This window comes from Dermacentor silvarum, chromosome 2 (assembly GCF_013339745.2).
Source record: "Dermacentor silvarum isolate Dsil-2018 chromosome 2, BIME_Dsil_1.4, whole genome shotgun sequence".
NCBI classification, from domain to species: domain Eukaryota; kingdom Metazoa; phylum Arthropoda; class Arachnida; order Ixodida; family Ixodidae; genus Dermacentor; species Dermacentor silvarum.
The window spans coordinates 261,570,683-261,590,805 of record NC_051155.1 but is presented as its reverse complement, the minus strand read 5'-3'; the positions used below and the strand labels follow the sequence as shown (position 1 = coordinate 261,590,805).

The following is a 20,123-nucleotide window of genomic DNA, read 5'->3' as shown; positions in this document are numbered from 1 at the left end:
ACTGCGTGATAGCGCCTAAAGCCCCTCTATTAAAAAGTAGCGCCACTCTTTGATCTTGCTGCCACTGCGCTCACGCCGGAGCTTCCTCCTCGCCCCCTCCTGTCGCCCCAGCCTCCTCTGCTGCCCCATTGGCCAATCTCTGTCATGTGGAAGCACACGTTGCACTTTTGTATATATTTTTCTTTCCAGCGCGCCGCGACCGCCATTCTCGGGCCTGTGCGACGAAAGTGCTGTACGCACAAACGGATCAAACGTGTTAGGGACGAGCACTTTGTTGTGATGGCATGCTGCTGCGCCTTCAGTTGCCGCCACCGACAAGGCGAGGGCAAAAGCCTTTTTTTTTTTACCACCCGGCAAGCGCAAACAGTTGCTGCACACTTGGTATTTCCGCCGTCTCGCATCGTCGCGTTGCTACTTCCAAAACGGCATTATTAAGGCCAGTTACTGACTGCCAAACAAAATCGGGCCTCAAGAACTGCTTCGCAGGGCGCGATCGAAGTTTTCTGCGGATCTCCTCTGGTAGCGCGTTTGCCATCATTTGCTACGGCAGGGTCGACATGAGCGGCGCCACTGTGGAGGTTGGGCCTCGATCGCGCTGGCCGCGCCGAGCGTGATAGTGGAACGGAGAAGGAGGGAAGTGGTTGGGGCTACTTTTTATATAGAGGGGTTTCAATAGCACCACTATTTCAGTGCCACCAGATGAACGATCAGTAAAGTACATTATTTGCATGCTTTTTTTTGAGACACTTGCGTGCCCTGTCGCGATCGGGGGCACAGAGCGAGCGGCGGTGTTAAGGTGTGTCGCACTTCGACGTGACGTGGCATAAACATATCATTCGCTCCACTTGGGGAAGGAAGCCAGAACACACAAGGCAAAAAAAACAAGAATAGAAGCTCGGGATTCAGTAAATCTAGACCGCAGAACAGTTTAATCGAGAAGGAAACTGCATTTGTCATGTTCTTCTATTTGTTCGCGACAATTTCTTACTAGCGAGAGTTGTTGGTGCGTACCTTGCGGCCACCGGAAACGCTAAGCCCCTCCCGGAACCGTTGTACAGATATGCGGATTTCGTTTCTTGATCGGTCGTATGGCAGCGCTGAAATAGTGACGCTATCACGCGGTTGTTTTTGTATTTCGCGGGCTTTCTTTAAAGGCAATGAAAAGAAGCTCCATCAATGCTCCTTCTCTGCAAACACTTAAGTCGGCCATTTTTAAAACGAGATGGTACTTTCTCGGTAAAGCCAATATTTAGCAAGTTGGGCAATTATTTTATAGTAATTATATGACTGTGCAAAAAGCAAAAAATACCGCAGACTAGGACACGCCATCCTCAACACTACTGAGTTGATTTGAGCCCCCTAGCACACTCCGTCATTTACGAGAGATTGGCTACTTTTAGCCGGTACACCCTGTATATCTACCTCTCTCTCTCTCTCTCTCTCTATATATATATATATATATATATATATATATATATATATATATATTGGTAAACACATGCTATTTCACTTGCCTTGCAGAGTGTAACTAGTTCTATATGTAAGAAGCTTTCCGGGGCGGATATTTCGACCGGCGTCTGCGTGCCGTCTACATGCACCGAAGAAGACGTCAATGCAATTGCCACTTTCGGTAAGAAGTCCTACCGATGTCGCAGAGAATGCAGGTTTTTCAGCTTGTCTACGAGCCGATTCATATACTCGTACATTGCGTGCAACGTCGCGGATGCTAGAAATACTTTTTGCAGTGGCTGCGTTCATACTACCAAATAGCTCGGTTTTCTTGCAAGCCATTAGTTGAAAGTGTTGTTTTTATAGATTCAGTATTAGGGGGAGAAGATTATTAGTTCGAAAAAGCAACAAAGCTCGTGTTCATATGGTTGCTAAAACGTTGTTTTAGATGAAATTGCATTACGTTTTTTCCCCTTTATTTGGGCTTTTTTATTCGCAGCTTATCACCGCAGTCTCACGTGCATGTCCAGGCAAGCAGGGGCCGCTGGCGCGCAGCGAAGCATACAGACGGAAAGCGACAAGAACGCGTCAAGTGATAAACGTAGCGCCGCGTGCAGAGAGGGAAACGGAATATAAGTGTGAATTTTGGTCTTCTATACAAATATCTTTTTTCTGTCGACACTGAGATGTTGTTCACCGTTTGTACGGAAACTTACAGACAAGAGTTTATTTGGTAACATGTCATGCTCAGGTCAGATAGATTGAGCGATAGGCTGAGGTTGTCGCGGTTGAATAAAATAGAGAAAGCCAAATAAACAGTCTCATTTACAATGAATTGCATATAGCTGCGATAAGTACGATTCTATATTATCAAGCGCATCATAAGTAAAAATATTCCACTGTATGTTTTGCACAAAAAAACAAAAATGGCTGTTCATAGTGGTGCGCCAATTGACACCACAGATAAAGAAATCTGAATTGGTGCTTTGGATGTTTCCAATGTGACAACGTATTTGTTTTGTTCCTTTGTTTAGTATTGGGTCAATCGGGCTGCAATGGTAACGCAACATCAACAAGGTGCCGAACCAGAACTGAGAACTGGAATGCCGACATCCCAGCCATGGCAGTCACGTACGTTTCTTAGTAATCGCACATTTTTACGAGCATACAAGTCAGTAGAAATTGGCTGAATACTATCAAGTGCAATTCGTCTAGTACAGTTGAAATGGGCATAAAGAATTGAAAACTAGAAGTAAATAATAAACACGCTATGGTGAAAAGTATTTATCGATTCTTTGTGAACATATCATTTTACTGGTCCATACTTCCTGCTATTTTGGGTGTAGCGGTTCCCATTTCATATATTAGTACTACTGAACAATTTTTTGCGACGAAATGCTACTCAGAGTACGAGAAAAAGTTGTTTCCGTAAACAATGAATGTGGGTTACCTGAAATATTTTCTGTACATTTTGAAGCTGCTCCGGTCAGCGCTTTAAGATACTTGATAGCAGTTTAATATATTCAGAGTGCTGTGCTTCCATGGACTAATACTGGCGTACATTTTGATGCCTTAACCGTTTCAGCGTTTTGAAGAAAAGTGTATTTCGGGCACCATAACGTCAGATTCCGATCGTTTCTAGGAGCAGTCGTTATTTTTCAGGGACGCAATGAACAAACAATTATCCCTGGATTCTTTGAAACAGATCATTCATTTTGCTCTTGGCTCTCGTTGCTGCTGGGGCCACGATCACAGACTACTTTGGGAGGCTGCTTGAAAAAAGGGAACGCGTTCATTTAGACATCGATGACAAAAAGTCGCATGACTCAAAGTTTACAGAATCCAAGCAAGGTATGTATGCAATCTTACGCCCTGTATTCGCACAATATATATATATATATACATACATACATACATACATACATACATACATACATACATACATACATACATACATACATATATCAGTGATACGTTGAATCACATGATCCGGCAGTAAAAGAAGTAGAAGACCAGAAGTACGTAGAAAGAGAGACGGGACTTTACTGAAGTTTTCTGCCGTGAGAGCAGTCTTCGTCCGAGCGGCACAGGTGCGCTGCCTGCCGAATAGACAACAGAGCTTACGCCGGGCCGACGAATCGGCTTAGATAGTAATGCTGATGATGTGCTGGTGACTATGCTTGTACCTTGAAACCGCACCAAAATATCCTCGGTGGAGCAAATCTCTGTTTCAAGCACGTGCCCTCATAAAAGCGAAGCTGCTTTGCCTGTCTGCCGTCGTTCGACGTGTATAGTTGGTCTGTTTGTTGCCGGTACAAATTTGGCCAATCCCTGAGATCCCGCAAATAAAACACAGCCGAGGTAGAAGATACCGTAGTCGCATGGGCCACGTCAGTCGCTGGGTGGGTGTCTTCGCGACCACGTGGTCGCATGGGCGCCTAAATGGAATGACAGTTCGGCGTCATACGAAGAATAGTACAAAGGAATAGTGTTCCGGCAGTTAAATACACGATGCGCAGAGGAGGATCTACAACCTGTGTAATGGTTGTGGTTCTTTGACAATGGCTATGACGTTCTTTGACTCAAGAGCTTCACGACGGTCCTCTAGGCCGCCCAATGATGTGGTCCTTTCTTTGTAGCTCGGCAGCTCCTCTTGGCGGATGTGCTTTTGCCACCTGGCTTGGTGTTCCACGTGAAGTGTTTGGATCTCGAGCTGGCACGCGTTTTTGGCAGTCGGAGCAGCTGTGGAAGCCACTGGGGGCGTGACGTGCATCGTGATCAGCGTACACACCTTGCTCACTTGCTTTGGCCCGACGTATTGCGTAATTGCGCCACTTTTATATCCCCTCTGACTTGAGGGCCAAATCAACACTGCAGGCGGAAAAGAAGCACGTGTAAATGGTGGGGTAAACCAGGAGGTAGTGATGCATGTTGTGAACCGTTTCATACCCTTGATTTCTCATGTTAAAAAACGCAATCGGGCAACGCAGATTTCACCCGTGCTTTGGATGTGACTTTTGTTTTCTTCTGTAAGATTTTTATTGTAGTGTACTAATATGTTTATTCATATGCGAAGAGCTACATCTTGGCTAATCCGTCTCACAACAATTGCTTTTTCTTATTTTCGCAGTGCCACGTTTTGAAAACAAAGCTAAGAAGCTGTTTCTTTGCTTCTCTCTTCTCGAGAATGGCACCAAATTATTTGGAAGGGAAAGCTCGAAGACGGATTCAATTGGCGTCTTGCATGGACTGCGTTTCTTCTGCATTGCTTGGGTCATTTGCATCCACAATCGAATTATACCTCGTTATACCAACGTCTTTCGTACGTACAAAGAGTTTTTTGTCGTTATAAGGTAACACCAGTGTGATTGCATACCGAAATGCAAAGCATAAGAACTCAAGCATGAGCCACGTTACCTGAGAATATTTTGCCTAGTTTACAGCATATCATATTTTTATGTGCGATATGAAGAATGTTTTGGACGTCTCATGTACTTCGGGGGAGGGGGAGGGGCGCAGCGTGCCTACTTATTCACCGGCGCCGTTTAGGTAAAAAATATCTTTATAATGGTGGGCAGTTAGGCTATAGCTTATAGATGTACGTGGTATTCAAGCGCTAACAGGACTCACACTGAGATAGAAACACAAAAATCCTTCACGAAAATATGTTTATTCGAAGCATTCAATAGACATACAGGTTATAAGACGCAAAAAAAGTCATCAAGAAAATAAGAAATGAAAAAGAAGCAAAACATGGAAAAATCAAGCGCCGTGAAGTGTCGATGAACTACTCACATATATGTCTCGATTCTTCGTAATGATATAAGCGCAAGCGATTTTCTTGCTTTTTCTGCGATTTCTGTTACTCGCGTGAAGGAATTATGTGCACTCAAATAGCGGAAGGAGCCATATTTGGAGCAATAAGCTGGCAAATGAAGCCCACAAGTAGTCTTAAGCGCTTTGTTATTGTGAAGGGCTTGGCGTGTCTCTGACTCAGTGTGTGTCGTTATATGCGTTTAAATACCATGGACATCCGCATTGCCTATTTTTTCTTTGTTACAAGTCCAAAATGAACCTTGACAATTGTGACATTGTCAATAACAAGTGCGACCACGAGAAATTGCGGTAGTATGTCGCGCGCAATCGCATGGAGCGAAGTCTACATCGTTATTCACACTCTGCAGTAGCGAAATAGTAATTCTAAAGCATTCAATACAGTTTTGGACTTATAAATACTTATTCTGCTTTAAAGATATCATCGTACCTGAAATGCGTACTCACGGATGTCCTCACGCTGTTCACACTTTTGTGGTAAGGCTGTGGGCTACTGTGGAAAGCAAATCTTTAGCGTCTTTGAAGGAGTTAATGTTTTAATATCATATTCGAAGCATTGGGAAACTCGGACTTCTTACTTTTAGAATGGTTGAATGCACACTTCAGGCTAGACACAACGACGTCAGTCCGAAAACTAATTTTCTGATATGCTTGAATCCGTTTAGTACAAGCCACAGCATCGTGCGAAAGCGCTTCAGAACATACAAAAATACTATCTTTTATTTTGATTTTACAGGCGTGCTCAAGTGCACGTAGCAATAATTTTAAATTGTTCAGGACGTATGCAAAGTAGCTAAGTATTTACATCATGTGGATGAGAGGGGACAACTGTTTTCTAAAGCAGGCCAGGGGGTACACAAATGGAATAAACAGGTAACAATGGCTACTGTGCTTCTCTTCAAATAGTTGGTTTCTTTACACTTGTTATCGGAATTGCAATAATGTAGGAGGGTGTGTAACATTATGTTTCTATCTGTTAAACACTCAGTCATAGTGAATGTTTTTGGTACCTCGAAGCAGTCGTGCATATGTGGCCGAGAAGGTCATGGCATCTGAATGCAAAGAATATCCTCTAGTTATACCCTATCTGAATGCTTAGATAAGCCTACAAGTCGGACTTTTCATTCCCAGGTAATTCGGCTGACATGAACAAAGTGAACCTGATGACGACGATCATCGACCGGGGACCACTGGCAGTGGACACTTTTTTCTTCATTGGGTACGTACGTGTATATCTTGTGCTGCTCGCGATACATGGGCGCTTCATTAGATGTTCTTTGCGGTAGTGTGAAGGCGAAAACGTAGAACAATTTGACGAATTCTTAAAATTTCACACGGCGCTGCGATTTAGTGGATTTGCAGTAGTACTGCTATGCACGAGGTTTTCAGCTCGATTACTGGCTGCTGAGCCGATTTGTACAGGGCTGGAATACAAAAAAAGACCGTGTTTCTAAATTTAGTCATTTATCAAGAAACCATAGGTAGTAAAATGTTTTTCCAAGTTGCGTACTACGGCGTCTCTCATAACCTTTGAGATACTTTAGGAGGTTGTACGCCATAATTTATTTGGTCTCTATCAGTGCCCTTATTACATCAACTACTATTTTAAGATAGCTAGCCCGAATAAAGAAGGCGGAAGAGGATGACGCTTGTCTGAAGAGCTTCCTGTACTGGTTGCAAAAAAAAAAAACACAGGAGAATATCTAAAACTCAGCATTTTTCATTTTCACCTCTCATATGTTCCTCGAAAGCCTTTCCTTTCAGGGATCAACCAACACATCCAAGTATGCCTTTTGTTACTGCCTTTTGTAAGTGCTTTGTGTCACCGCAATTAGGGAGAGTGACAGAAACAAGATATCAGGATTGACTGTGGCGTGTGAGAGGGTACGTCAGGTACGATAAGAGCAATTTGTGCATTGCAATGGATCCATATAAATATATCGATCGTTAGTTCCGTTTGCGTAGTTCAGCAGTGGTCCCGAGAGTAAGTATTTTGACGTTAATCCTAGCCAAATCATCTTCAGCCTATTTTTATGTCTACTGCAAGTCGAAGGCCTATTACCTGCGATCTCCAATCAGTGGTGTAGCCGGAAATTTTGTTCGGGGGGGGGGGCTCGGGTTTCAGCGCATCCTCCTCCTTGTAGAATTTGTCGAGGGATGAAATACATGAATAATAACTACATTGCCATTGCCAATGCCATTGTATATTAGATGCTAGAAACGAATAATTGAACGCGACGCACTGTGAATACAAGTATGTACTTTTTTTCATAAAAAATATATTCGTGTGTCCCCAAAAATGTGGCAGCGATAACTGATATCAAAGCTTCCGCATGTTGTTTCTCTATAGAATAAGTACAGAAAATATCAAGCGGACTTATCACAAGGACTATATCAGTTCAAAACCAGCAACGCAGTGCATGCAGCTGATATGAAAAACGTAAAGGCTATCAAAATTAATAAGTTGTGGACAAATATTTTGATGAATCTATGTCATTCACGAACCTTGTTTACATTTTTGTACATATGCAACGGCCAGGGAAAAACCTCAATGATACTGTCCTTCGTTGCCGTGGATTGCGCGGGAGCTCTGCAAAATATACATTAGAAATGCGAAGATAGAATGGAATACACAAATGCGAAGATACAACTTGATAAAGGGCGAAAAAGTGTCACTGGAAACAAAGTTCACCGCTTGTATACAGAAAACCTCGAGACAAGATATTTAAATGTACCTATAAGTATCCAATAAATCTACGTATCTAAGCAAACGTCACTGTATATAATGCGTCAAACAAGACAAATAAACATGTTACGCAGTCACAGATAGTAAACTTTACGTATAGAAAGACAGACGATCCAGGCAAGAACAATACTATGATCGCAGAAATCGTGATATGTACTTGGGCCATGCTGCGTTCGCGATAGCACCATATGGGTAGAATAATAGAGGAAAGTGCAGAAATCAGTAAAAAATGTGCATTTTAGCTGCCTGCACAGCGCCAAGAATAATTATGCACCCAAAATCAAAGAAGGCTATTGCTTTGCTTCAAAAAAGAAGTAAAAGCAGGTAGCCAAAAGGAAAGAAACGGACAAACGAAAGCCACAGATGATGCGGCAAGTTGAACTACCCAATATCCGAGCGTGTTTCTTGGGAAACGCTGCGTGGGCCGGGCTTACAATGAGCAAGGTCGGTCAAAATTGGTCATTGATGTCCTCGTAATTTTCGTATTCGCATGATTATTTTCATCATGATGCTAACTGTTACAATAAATGGTGAAAATTTTTGCGGTTTTGGAAGCGAATGAACAGTCATACGTTTTCATAATTACGAGTTCTGAAGACAGAGAGCTTTTTACTTGAATTGATTTCTCCTGCTTCGTTGTATAAAGTACAAACTTCACTCGGCGGGGAAGTTTAGCGAAGCGGTCAATGACTTCGGACACGTTGATGCCGATGTCTCTGTGGGCGTATTAAGGATCCAGCCTAACCATGCGTTCCTGAGAGATTGCAGAGTCAAGTAGTTTTTTAGTAATCTCATGTTTGAAAATATTTGCTCTGCGCTGGCAGTGGTCACGAGAAGGGTGACTAGAATCTTCAGCAGTATGCACACAATTATATAGAACCTCCAGTCGCAATGAGAGAGGGCATCTATTCCGGTGCTAAAACCTAAATACACTTCTTCGATGTCGTTGGCATCTTTGATTAGGTACCTTGCACAAACAGTAAGCTGTTCGATTCCAGCAATATACGTCGTTTCTTCAGGAAGTACGGAGAAGTAGCTGCAGCGTTTACTTTCGCATCTAGGCTTTCTTTGATAATTTCACTAAATATCTCTATATTTTGGTTTTGTGCATCTGGGCTTGAATACGGGGCATTACTGGGGCAACTTTCCAAATGGTTCTTCAGATATGTATCTCCACATCCAGCTCGCATGCGAAGAAGCGCTTTGAAAATACCAGTATTTCCATCCGGGGCTTTGCTTTCATCCATAGGACCACTGTCCTTATGGCCACGGAGAGCCAGACTTTCAAGTCCAGCAATCTGGGACATCCACTACTGTGGTAAAGCCGACCCTGGGTGATGCGGTCACCTTAACTCTATGGGCAGCATTTCTTTAAAATCGATTGCAGAGCAATGGCTCGTTTTTCGCGATTTGCACTTTAGACACTCAATCCCGACAACGTTCTTACGGTATATGTCGAGTGTAGTTTAATTCCACAGGCTGGATTTTTTTCCTGGTGCACTTTTGTAGACCCATTTATAATGCATGGGGTGATTTAAAACGTCCTTTGCAGCACAGTAAAAACTAATCCGCTAATTGCACTCTAGTGGCACATACTGTAGGTCTCTCTATATATGTAGGTACAGTTTGGTTTTATTCCGCTGGCTGAATTTTTTTTCCTGGGCGCTTTTGTTTGGCTACTATGCAGCAAAGCATCTCTACAGCGACAAAAGATTCGTCCGCCGTTGAATTGATGGGAAAAAGCTTGTGGACCATGATAAAAATGGACACGAATGTGCAGCTGTGATGCATATTTGCGCCCTGGCGTATAAGGAAAGATGATGGTGCCAGATTCTGCAAGAAGGAGCGGGCCAAATGGCTTTATGGAGTGCCATCGAAGCACTAAGCTCGGCTGCGCGTGCCCCTTTTTCTCAAGTTTCGGCGCATGGTAAAGTGTTTCATTTGGTATTTAGAAAGATAAGGTATTTAGAAAGCTTTACTATTAGGCAAATTTTTGACACAAAAGGACATCGCCAAATAGAGCACTTGCTACTTATGTTTACTTGATAGTGCAATGTCCCGACAATGCGAAGGTTTGAATATGACCAGGGTAAAAAAATTGAAAGGGAAAACTTATGATCTATAGAACGCGTGACGGAACGAAATGAAGAGGAAAAGAGAGTCTCCGTGTTACAGCGAAAATCGGCAGCTTCGTCTCGTTTTAGTTTTAAATCCCTAAGCATTTCTATGCCTACCAAATGAGAAATTTGTCCATCCGTCACGTAAGACGAATGCAATTGCTCATAACGACGTAAGGCACAGGCTACAAGCGCTCAGCGAAGTGAAGCGAACAGCGCCTACATTATAATATAAACAGCGCCACCCATACAATATAAAGAACAGCACATGTTTCAATAAAGAATAAGTTCAAAACAACCATCCGAACCACGAAAAACACATTGCATGCCCCCTTAGCGATTGTAGTGGTGATTTTGCAACAGCTTAGCTGGACATCCAGGTTGATAAGGACCGATAATAGTTGATAAGGGTCGGATCGTGTTCGATAAGGTTGATAACGACCGATGAGGGTTAATAAGGGTTTATCCTGGTCGAATCAAATTTCATAACATTGATAATGACACCGAGCTGCGTCGCGATTACCAAGCGGCACAATGCTTGTGCACACTTAGGCAACACCCAAAGGAGTTTCTGCGTGATTTCTTTTTTCAGTTCGGAAGTATAACTAAAATCATGCATGCCTGTTAAGTGTACGCAAATCTCGCATGTTATACGTGAAAGTAAGGTTGTGAAGGTTTGAGACAGTGGAGCCGCAACCCCTGAACTACACCGGGTGAATTGTTGTAGGGCCTGCAGTGAGCCACACGATTGCTCAGCTGCGTAAATGGGTAATCGCTTGACAATACTTCTCGGACCCCCGCCTTGTCGGCAGTATTTCCTCTCGTAAGGTGGCTGTTACAATGTCCTCGTAGCGCAACAAAACACTGGTCTGACAGTCTTTCGCACACGACTAACCTGATTCCGGGCGTTTAAATGCTGTCGCACCAAATCGCTTGGAAATACGAAGAAAACATACAATGGGTTTGTTTCTCCACAAGCTCAGTCGTACTGTGGGGAAACAAGCTTCTAGTTTATGGCAGCGTTATTTCCCGTGCACAACTTTTTTTATTATTATTGTGAAAGCAATTATATGTACACTCCAGGGGCATTAACGCCGACGTCATGCGCGTCGCCTTCGCTGTCGCCGCGATGTTCCGTGTAAAGTCCAAGTGCGATAACATCACGGCCGGACGCCGTATTTTGCCGGTGCGAGTGATTTAGCTGTGAAGCCTGGTGGCTCAATCTCGAAGGTTATGAAAAATGGCACACAACAATGCCCCAGGCCAGTACGTCTCGCTTTGTATTGTGTGTATTACACAGACAAATAGCAATGGTGCAAGCAGGGTAACGTTTAACATCAACTCACCGCTCTCGCATTGCACTAAATGCTGAAGAAATTAAACGTTCACTGTTAAGATCACCGCGTACTATCGTCAGTCAAAGCAAACAGCAAAGAAAGCTTCGCTTAGATTTATTCCCACACTGAGTCAGATAAACATAATTTTATTGCGATACCAAATTTATGGACACTCAAGGCACTTTTCCGCCATCGTCGTCAACGTGATGTTCCGTGTAAAGTCCAAGTGCGATAACATCGTGGCCGCGCGCCGTATGGTGTGGGTGAAAGTGAAAGCATGAGAGGGTGAGCAGACAATGGTTGCTCAGTCTCGCGCGCGCAAGGGAGGAAGGCGGGGAAAAAGCACTCCGTCTTCCATCGCGCACAAGGCCGCAGGGAAAGTGGGGGACGTTTTACTCCTGTGGCGGCTACGTATAACGCGGCTGAGCGCGGCCGAGCGGCCCCGATTTTGAAAGCGATCACCGCTGGGTACAAAGTCTAGGCGGGCCGACGGCTGGGACCCTTCCAATTCCAAACTATTCCAATCTGTTTTCGTTCCAATCTCCTGATGTCGAATTTACACAACCGCCAACGCAAGCATCGGGCGGTGACTCGCAGCGTTGTTTGAGAAGGCTAATGAAACGCTCTCCTATTTTATAGGAGGTCACTGTTTGCTTTCAAAAGGAATAGCATTGCCTAACTTGATATACATTTCTTATCAGATTGGCTGACCAAGGGCGAGGAGTACGCAGAAGTGGAGGCGTAAGGTGGGGCCTGGCTAGCGCAGTGAAAGTAGATAACCTGATGAGGAGGGTGTTGCCGGCGTCTGCGTTTTCCCTGCTTCTTCTTACTTAGCTTTCGGTGTCTGCTAGAAAATCACGCCGGCGTGCAACGGAAAGGTAACAATGCAGCTAAAACGAATCTTCAGTGAAGAAAATTTGACGTAGCGATGTCGTCGTTTACGTGCCGAAAGGGCTCGACAACCATATAATGCCCCGCAAATTTTTTAATATAGGCAAATAAATCCATTCTCCACTGCAGCTCCAACTAGCCAGTGCTAGAGCGATCGGCGGGTACCCACTTTCATGTCGGAACGGGGCAGTGTCCGTCTATTAAGAAGAAAATTAAGTTTTGATCGGCGTAATAATGCATCTTTAATGCGTACACGCCGCTTTGACGCAGTGATTTTTCACGGTTTTTGGACGTCAGGTGACAGACAGGCGAAGTGGGCGCAGCCCGAAAACTTTTGACCAATGGCGGAGGGCTGATAGTAAAAAGGCATAGAATCGAAGAATAATATTTTTCTGTTGTTCAGTCTCACGTGCATAATTAGTGTGCACACGTCATATCAGAGTGAGTAGCTTTCGCGGTGTTTCAACGGCGGAGCTGTTTAAGCCGAGCATTAGTCCATAACGTGCGAACAGAAATTGGGGGCCAATCCTGGTGGTAGTGCAGAAAGGGTCCAAGCGCAATGTCCCACACCTCTGTGAACTAGCGAAGCTGAGCCTGGCTAAATCTAGCTAAGCATGGTTGGGACTACTTAAGCTTAGTCCGTCATCGATAGACAATTGATAGTCAACCAGTAGCTAATCGATTCTCGATAAATGATCAATAAATTCCGGAAAATGCTGGGGATGGCTTCGTAGTGCTTAGCCTTGCCCAAAAGCCAGGCCAAGCTAGGTGCCCATCAGCTCCGCTGTCTCTGTAGCATTGCGCTTCCCGTGCAAGCTACGCTAATATTTTTTCTTTACGTTGCGTGACAGAGAAGTGAAGTTGGGCAATCATGGAGGCCTGATTGCAGAAATAGAATAGAAACAGTTTGGAATAGCTTTTCGTTAAGGCGTCCCTGATGCCTTCGTGTGCGGTGTGTTCTCGGCGCAATTAGTTCGCGTGCAAGCTAGAAGTAGCACGATGGACCATTCACTCGCTGTTGCTGCCGCTCTCCCCCACGCCATCGTTTTGACAGCGAGTGTCCACGCTTATCGAGAGAGATGTGTTCGTGTGTGATTGTGCGCGCGTGACAACGTGCAGTTTAATTTAGTTAGTAAGCGAATGTTCACAGCACTTTATGCAGCTCATAAAACGACTAACCTTATTTTGCACAGCTGTCTAATAAATTTCTGTCGCAATCAGTGATTCGCCTGTAGGGCGAAATTGACCTTATTGTTAATATTATTGTAGTTAATATTATTATTACTTATTACGCTCAAGCCAGGCGCAATACACATACAAGTTTCGAATACAGGCGCAGTTCTGTATTCTTGCGACTGAGTGCCGATAATTTTTTTCGAGCAAATGGGGCACAGCGTGTCGTTTACAAAAAGCAGCTTGGTGTCTGCCAGTGCGGATACGGTGGCATAGACATGTTGTAAATCCGGTTTTCTATTGGATGGCGCATATCAGCACGCAGAAAGAGAATTTCGGGTGGTGGGTCGATTCCTTGTTGGAAAAATGGATATATTCTCTCGCGCAAGCCGTTGCTTTAAAAGTGAATCCAAAGTACAAGTGCCCAAAAATGGTGGTATTAGGTAGTGCGCGCTCTTTCCCGTTCTTGTTGTTTTCTTCCTGTTTGTTTTGGGCAGCGTCTCAATACATTAACATAAGGTCACTGTCTCGTTAGACGGAAACACCTAAACATTTTTGCAGTAGGTAGAGTCATCTGCGTTCGGCGTTCTTGGAAGTAGTCCCCTTCCGAGGTGATCAAAAAGCACAGTGCTACTTCATCTTTCTTTTCCTTTTATTAAACGTGCGACATTTAACGGTAGTGCGCGAAGGCGATTATTACAAGCTTTTGCGCTGTAGTCGTTTTTTATTGAAAGTTGCACACGTGGCTCCACTCTCGCGCGGCCGAGACGTGGACTGTCAGAGTATGGTCATTTATCGGACAATGCCAGGGCTACTACTTTTGTTTTCTCGCCAAAAAACCGTCCCACCCCCCTAGTCGGTCAAATAACAGTCATAACCTTACCACAAACAAGACAAATTGGCTTTGTGCTTTTGAAAGCGGATAGTGACAGTCTATCAACTCTTTGTCTTTGGATCTTAGAACTTGCTTTCTTTCAAGCCCATGCTGCCCTAGAAAAAAGTCGGCAGAATTTTTTTTCTGGTTACAATAAGCATTCTCAATAGGAAGTTAACATTTTCGACAGTATTCGTCTTTTCCCGCAGTGCGACGTGTGTGGTGGCGTTGTGTAGAGATTCGGGGGAATTCCTAAAAAACGGTCAAATACGATATTGAGCAGCTGATTGCTGCACTCTCGTTAAATGCTAAACGCTTTTTGGGTGGCATGACACCATTTACACACCCTTACGTTGTCATTTTCTTGGCACATGAAAAATTTGTGCTCTTCAAATGAATGTTCTGTGGTGTAAGTGCTGCATTGTTTTGCTTCTTTTATTTAATGTACTAAGCTTGAAAATGCCGCTAGTCAGACATAATAGAGCACAGAGAAAAGGCCCAACTGCACGCGGCATGGTCTTATCCTTACAATAAATTCGCTAACGAGACAGATCACGAATCCAACTACAAAATGATATCTCGCACCAAAGGATGTGGGAAAAACCACTAGGACACACTAAGTTCAACAATCTTATTGTTATTAGGTGATTCAAGGGTGACGCAAGGCGACAACTGATGCATATGACGGCGTGCATACGACTAGACCATCAATAGAATAACATGACTTTAGTGAACCAAGAACCAATATGCAGGCCATGCGGTAAAACTTTATTATAGGAACACATTTTCAGCATTGTTCGTACAACTCAACGCTTGAAGCCTGTGTATATTTGCGGCGGTACGTATATGTTTTATTGCTGCATGGCCCCCTTTGGTTATTAGCCTGCGTAACACCGTGACCAAATTTCGCCTCATCGCACGCACATTTAAGCCTTCTTCAAAACAGAACCAGGACTATTCAGTCACTGGAATAGCCTTTCATTTATTTATCACACAGTCCCATATTCGCTCGAGGAGGATTATAGCGGGGAGCATGCATACACGCATTAAAACTTTTTTCAAGGTAACATTATAAGAAGTGATACCCAAACCAAACAATATCTAAAACAGAGTAACAAAGCACCAGAGGCCGAATTCACAAAGCTTTTTGATCGTAAGTGCTGCACCACGATTGGCTGACACCTGCTTCTGCGAACAGTTTTACCATGAGAACGTTTTTGTGAATCCGGCCCCAGTATGTAGCATACAGTAGTTACCATGAGCCTAAAAGAAAAAGATTTTGAAATTAAAGGCGTGTAAAATTGTTATACATTACCAGGAATTCGGGACATCGCCGAACAGCGCCTCTAGCGGCCGCCTTTGAAAACATACGCGTTTTCTATGGGAGAGTGTCGTTTTTTTTTCAAATAGCTAATCATAGAAGCCATGTTTTAAAATATTCCCGCGGAAATAGGCTCTTGGCGCTTAGCCGGAAATAACATGCAAGTGGTACCATTACCTACAGCAGAAAACTCGTTCCAAATTGCGGGCGAAGTTTCAATTATGGGAGTCTATTGAAAAGCCAAAATTTTGGAGGCTTTTTTGGCCAGTAAAAAGCAATTTGCGATGAACCTATTGCTTTGACTGACGTATTCCTGTGGATTTATCAACTTCAATGATTTATCAACTTCAATGAATCAGCTTTCAGCTAGTTGCAGCAGCAGCTCTTGAAATGGCAAAGAAGTCGTTCCAAAATCGCAGTTTTCATAACAAGGTCGCGGAATTTATTGTGGTACATATAAAAGCCTAGTTTTCGCCAACAGCAGCGCTTCGAAGCGGTAGCCGAGCGTGTTGAGCGACCACAGATCAAAATCACTGATAACCACGATCGTGAGTTCGCAGGTTCGAAGCCAGCTGTGCCGCGCTTCTTCTTATCACTTTGTCGCTCCTTAGTTTGGCAGTTTTCCACCCGATGGCATATTCCGAAATTTGGTTACGGTTCTTGTTTAGTTTCTTTCTACTGTACCAACGTCTTCCTAAAAAAATAGCTGGCTGGTTTCGAGAACATGCGAACGTGTTTCCAAACATCTTTTGCACTTTAGGTATATTGTATTTTGGAAAATAAACGCAGGTAACGTGTTTTGAAAGTACATTTTTTTTTCTTAAGGTGAATATTTATGAAGACATTACTAAGAAATATTTTGCCTTTTCAGCTACGTCTTGGGAAAGGCGTGTTTTGTGCAACTCTTGTGCGGCTTGAAACGTGCCACAAAAATAAATAGCGCCCAGTGTGTGCAATTAAATGACACAGAAGTAGAAAAGTTGGCTGCAGCCCCAGACGTAGTATTTTTACAAAGGAATACAGTTGAAGCTATTTGACTGAGTGTATTTGCATTATATCAAAGGAGAATTTTTGCGTATACCTGACCTTCAGTGCAAATGAAGGATATCCGAATTATTGCACAAGCATGTTTGCGTAGAACAAACCAGTACCTCGAAACATAAACATTCTACCCTCAATATGCAGCGCACGTGTCTTATCATTTGAACCATTCCCATATACTTTCACAAAATTCCAGAAATACTAAAGGCCTTCATATACTTTTACCCTTTTACCACAACTTACGCAGAGGAGTATTGGAAATTATGCGAAAAGACTATGGGCCGCGTTAATGTAGCCTTTCGTGTAAAAATAGAGAACGACTCCAATCACAGACCACACCCGATTTGAATTATGCCCACAAAGTTGTGCAAAAATACACTGTTTTCGGCTACAATTACCGAAGTTGCCATATAGCGTTCTGCTGTTCTGTTCTTGACTAACTCTATTGCTGAATCAGGTCACAGCACCATGATATGATTACTGGTGCAATGCTTTAGTAATTATGTGCGAATATTCTGCTACCCTAAATTTAACATGTTTGAATAATTGAAGAGACATCAGAAAGGACCATTACGGTTTGCAGAAATGTTCCTTTATTATAATCGTTTATGACCCATATCGGTATGGTCGTTTTGTCATGATCACGCCAGCGTGCACTGAGCATCATTTATCATTTTGTCTACGGCCTATAAATAAAATACAAAAGTGTCGTTCCTTGTGTGTGAGTAGCACAATGGCAGCTGAACCTTTCACATGGTCCTACTAAGCCAAACCTTCCCTTTTCTGCCATGGTGCCACAGGACATGTCAATTTCACACTTGATTTTCGCCCTTTCAGTTTCTTAGAAAGCATAGGGAGGTACACAAGACGAACAGGCGAAATTTTGAAGTATTCCTGAGATTTGAGTAAAATTTCATAGGCAATGTTATTATCCTTTATTTCTTTACAAATTTATTACACCTCATTGGTGATAATAATGACGTACTACATAGTAGTTCAGTTCTTATACTTAGTACATCATGTCTGAGATGGCTGTCCTGAAAGTTAACCAGGTGTAAGCATTGCAAGACGTTGCCTGGAAGGCCATTCGTTAAAAAATGTGTGTAGAATAAAGAAAATACAGGTGTTCAATGGCACAGTCACCGTCAAAAGTTTACGCGGCCGAGATTCTGCGAATAAGTTCATTTTCAACGCAGCTACGCCCACAGCCAGTAAAAGTATGCAAAACTTTTGTTTACTCTAGACTAGTATACGCTGTAAATCCGAATGCCACGATGCGTGCCTCAGGCGTAGAAATATAATATTTTTTCAGCTTGAGGCGTGCGAAAGCTTTAGACGCTGACTATACGTTCGGAAGGCCAGGCTGCTTTTTAGCTTATACGTGATGACAAGCGCCGAGCTCTTGATGATGGAATATTAGAGCGTAGAATTGTAGAACTTGTGCAAGGTCAGGTGACTTCACGACGCAAACCTAGCGATAGAAGCTCAGCATGCTTTCTGTTTATTAACACTGATGATAAATGAATAGTCAGAGTAAATTAATGTTACTGCCCGTTTTTGGACAGACTCGAGTGTAATGCATACGTTCTATATCACTGAAGGTTCCATGCTAATTACATACAGGGCATTCATATTCTAATTTTGGCCTGTCTTACGCCTACCGAATCTTTAGCAATGAGAAGAGGTAGGCAATTGCTTCTTGGGATGTAGCCGAGGCCATGGTAGATGTGATTAGTAATGCGGTATATGTGAGTAGGCTGACGGGGATTATTACATGAAGTACGCCAACGTACCTAGGTTAAGTCACGGTGGAAATTACAGAGCCCTTTATTGTATATATGTTGAAGTCATGTGGGAGTGTCTCTGCTAAAAAGTTATGTTTAAAATCACGACTGAATAGCCTTCTGTTAAGCTGTTGGTAAAAATACTGTGTACGAAGTTCAATTGTGGTTTAAACTTCAACGTTATCAGCGTTATATAGAAAGAGACTACAAGTCCATCTTTCTCGGGCGTTCATTTCACCTAGGGTACCACTGCCTGACTCGTGACAATTATATTTTTAAATCTGCCCCGATGACGTTAGTGTACGTTGCGGAAAAATAAATACCCTTTCTAAAGAATGAACCATCACAGCTTCCCGACAAAGCGCGGTACGTTGGCGCAAGTCGTCATGTGTGATCACGATAAGAACGACCACCCGTCGTTAAAATGACTTGTCACTCCCCGGTTTTCTTTTTTTTGTCAAGGACGCACTAACCCTAGAGGGCAAAGCCCGACTTTGGCCATGATGCTTGCGACTTTCTGATTCCGGACGGCGCGTTCTTTGTGTATAATTCAGGCGCCTCGCATCGAAAGGCTTACACCTTTAAACAGCGAAAGGCTTTTCACAGCCACTTCGGTAGCTCCACGGAAAACGCGGAATATCAGTCCACTTCAGCATAAGCGCTCTGACCCAAGACACATATTTGCGAGAAAGGAGCTCCTATATTACCCATAGCGAGAATGTATCCACAAATTACACCTCATTATACCGATGTGTTTTATGAGCCGCACTCTGGTGCCTATATTCTGTATTATGACAAAAAATATAGTTTGTGCAGTGTCAGTAGCCTAAACGTAAAATAGGAAATTGACGTCATCACAAAGACTGTCATATATCATAAATTGCAAGAAAAAAAACTAAAACTGTACTTCATAATACTCGCAATGCAAACTTGATGCATGTGATTCATTTCAATTTCCTATCTGTTTCCGACCGGCCGTGGTTTCTGAGTGGCTATGGTGGTTGGGGAGCTGCGCACGAGGTCGCGGGATCGAATCCCGGCCACGGCGGCCGCATTTCGATGGGGACGAAATGTGAAAACTCCCGTGTACTTAGATTTAGGTGCACGGTAAAGAACCCCAGGTGGTCCAAGTTATTCCGGAGTCCCTAACTACGGCGTGCCTGATAATCAGATCGTGGTTTTGGCACGTAAAAGCCGATAATTTAATAAAAATTTTAAAACCTAGGTGTTGCTAATCATAGTGTTTAGGGGGAATAAACATGCACTCTTAGCGCGCGCAGAAACTTCACCGGTTTCTAGCGAGCGGAGCTTCCGCGCCGTGACGCAGCAGACCCCTTTAAGCATTGACAGTGCAGCATGCTGCCGGCCGAAATATACGGGCAGTGGGTGAAACCCGGATGTGGCAGGGGCTGCCGTTGCAACGATAGGATAATGGATGTTGTGACGGACGTTCGCGCCGAAGATTAAAAGATTGTTGATATTAAGCGACAGCTGTGTCACTATGACGTAGCCGAACATGGCGGGTTTTATGGGGGATCATGAACGCTATGACAGAG

At 43.5% G+C, this 20,123-nt stretch overlaps 1 protein-coding gene across 1 annotated transcript in view; it reads left to right on the top strand.

Moving 5' to 3' along the window:
* Positions 1 to 2,518: 2,518 nt before the first annotated feature.
* Positions 2,519 to 20,123, top strand: part of LOC125943601 (uncharacterized) — a 20,189-nt gene continuing 2,584 nt past the window's right edge. The window contains exons 1-5 of the mRNA XM_049663070.1: positions 2,519 to 2,580; positions 3,155 to 3,300; positions 4,580 to 4,771; positions 6,415 to 6,502; positions 7,119 to 7,176. Of these exons, the coding sequence (XP_049519027.1) occupies positions 2,570 to 2,580; positions 3,155 to 3,300; positions 4,580 to 4,771; positions 6,415 to 6,502; positions 7,119 to 7,176 (495 nt within the window). The 5' untranslated portion in view covers positions 2,519 to 2,569. The remainder of the gene's footprint in view (positions 2,581 to 3,154; positions 3,301 to 4,579; positions 4,772 to 6,414; positions 6,503 to 7,118; positions 7,177 to 20,123) is intronic.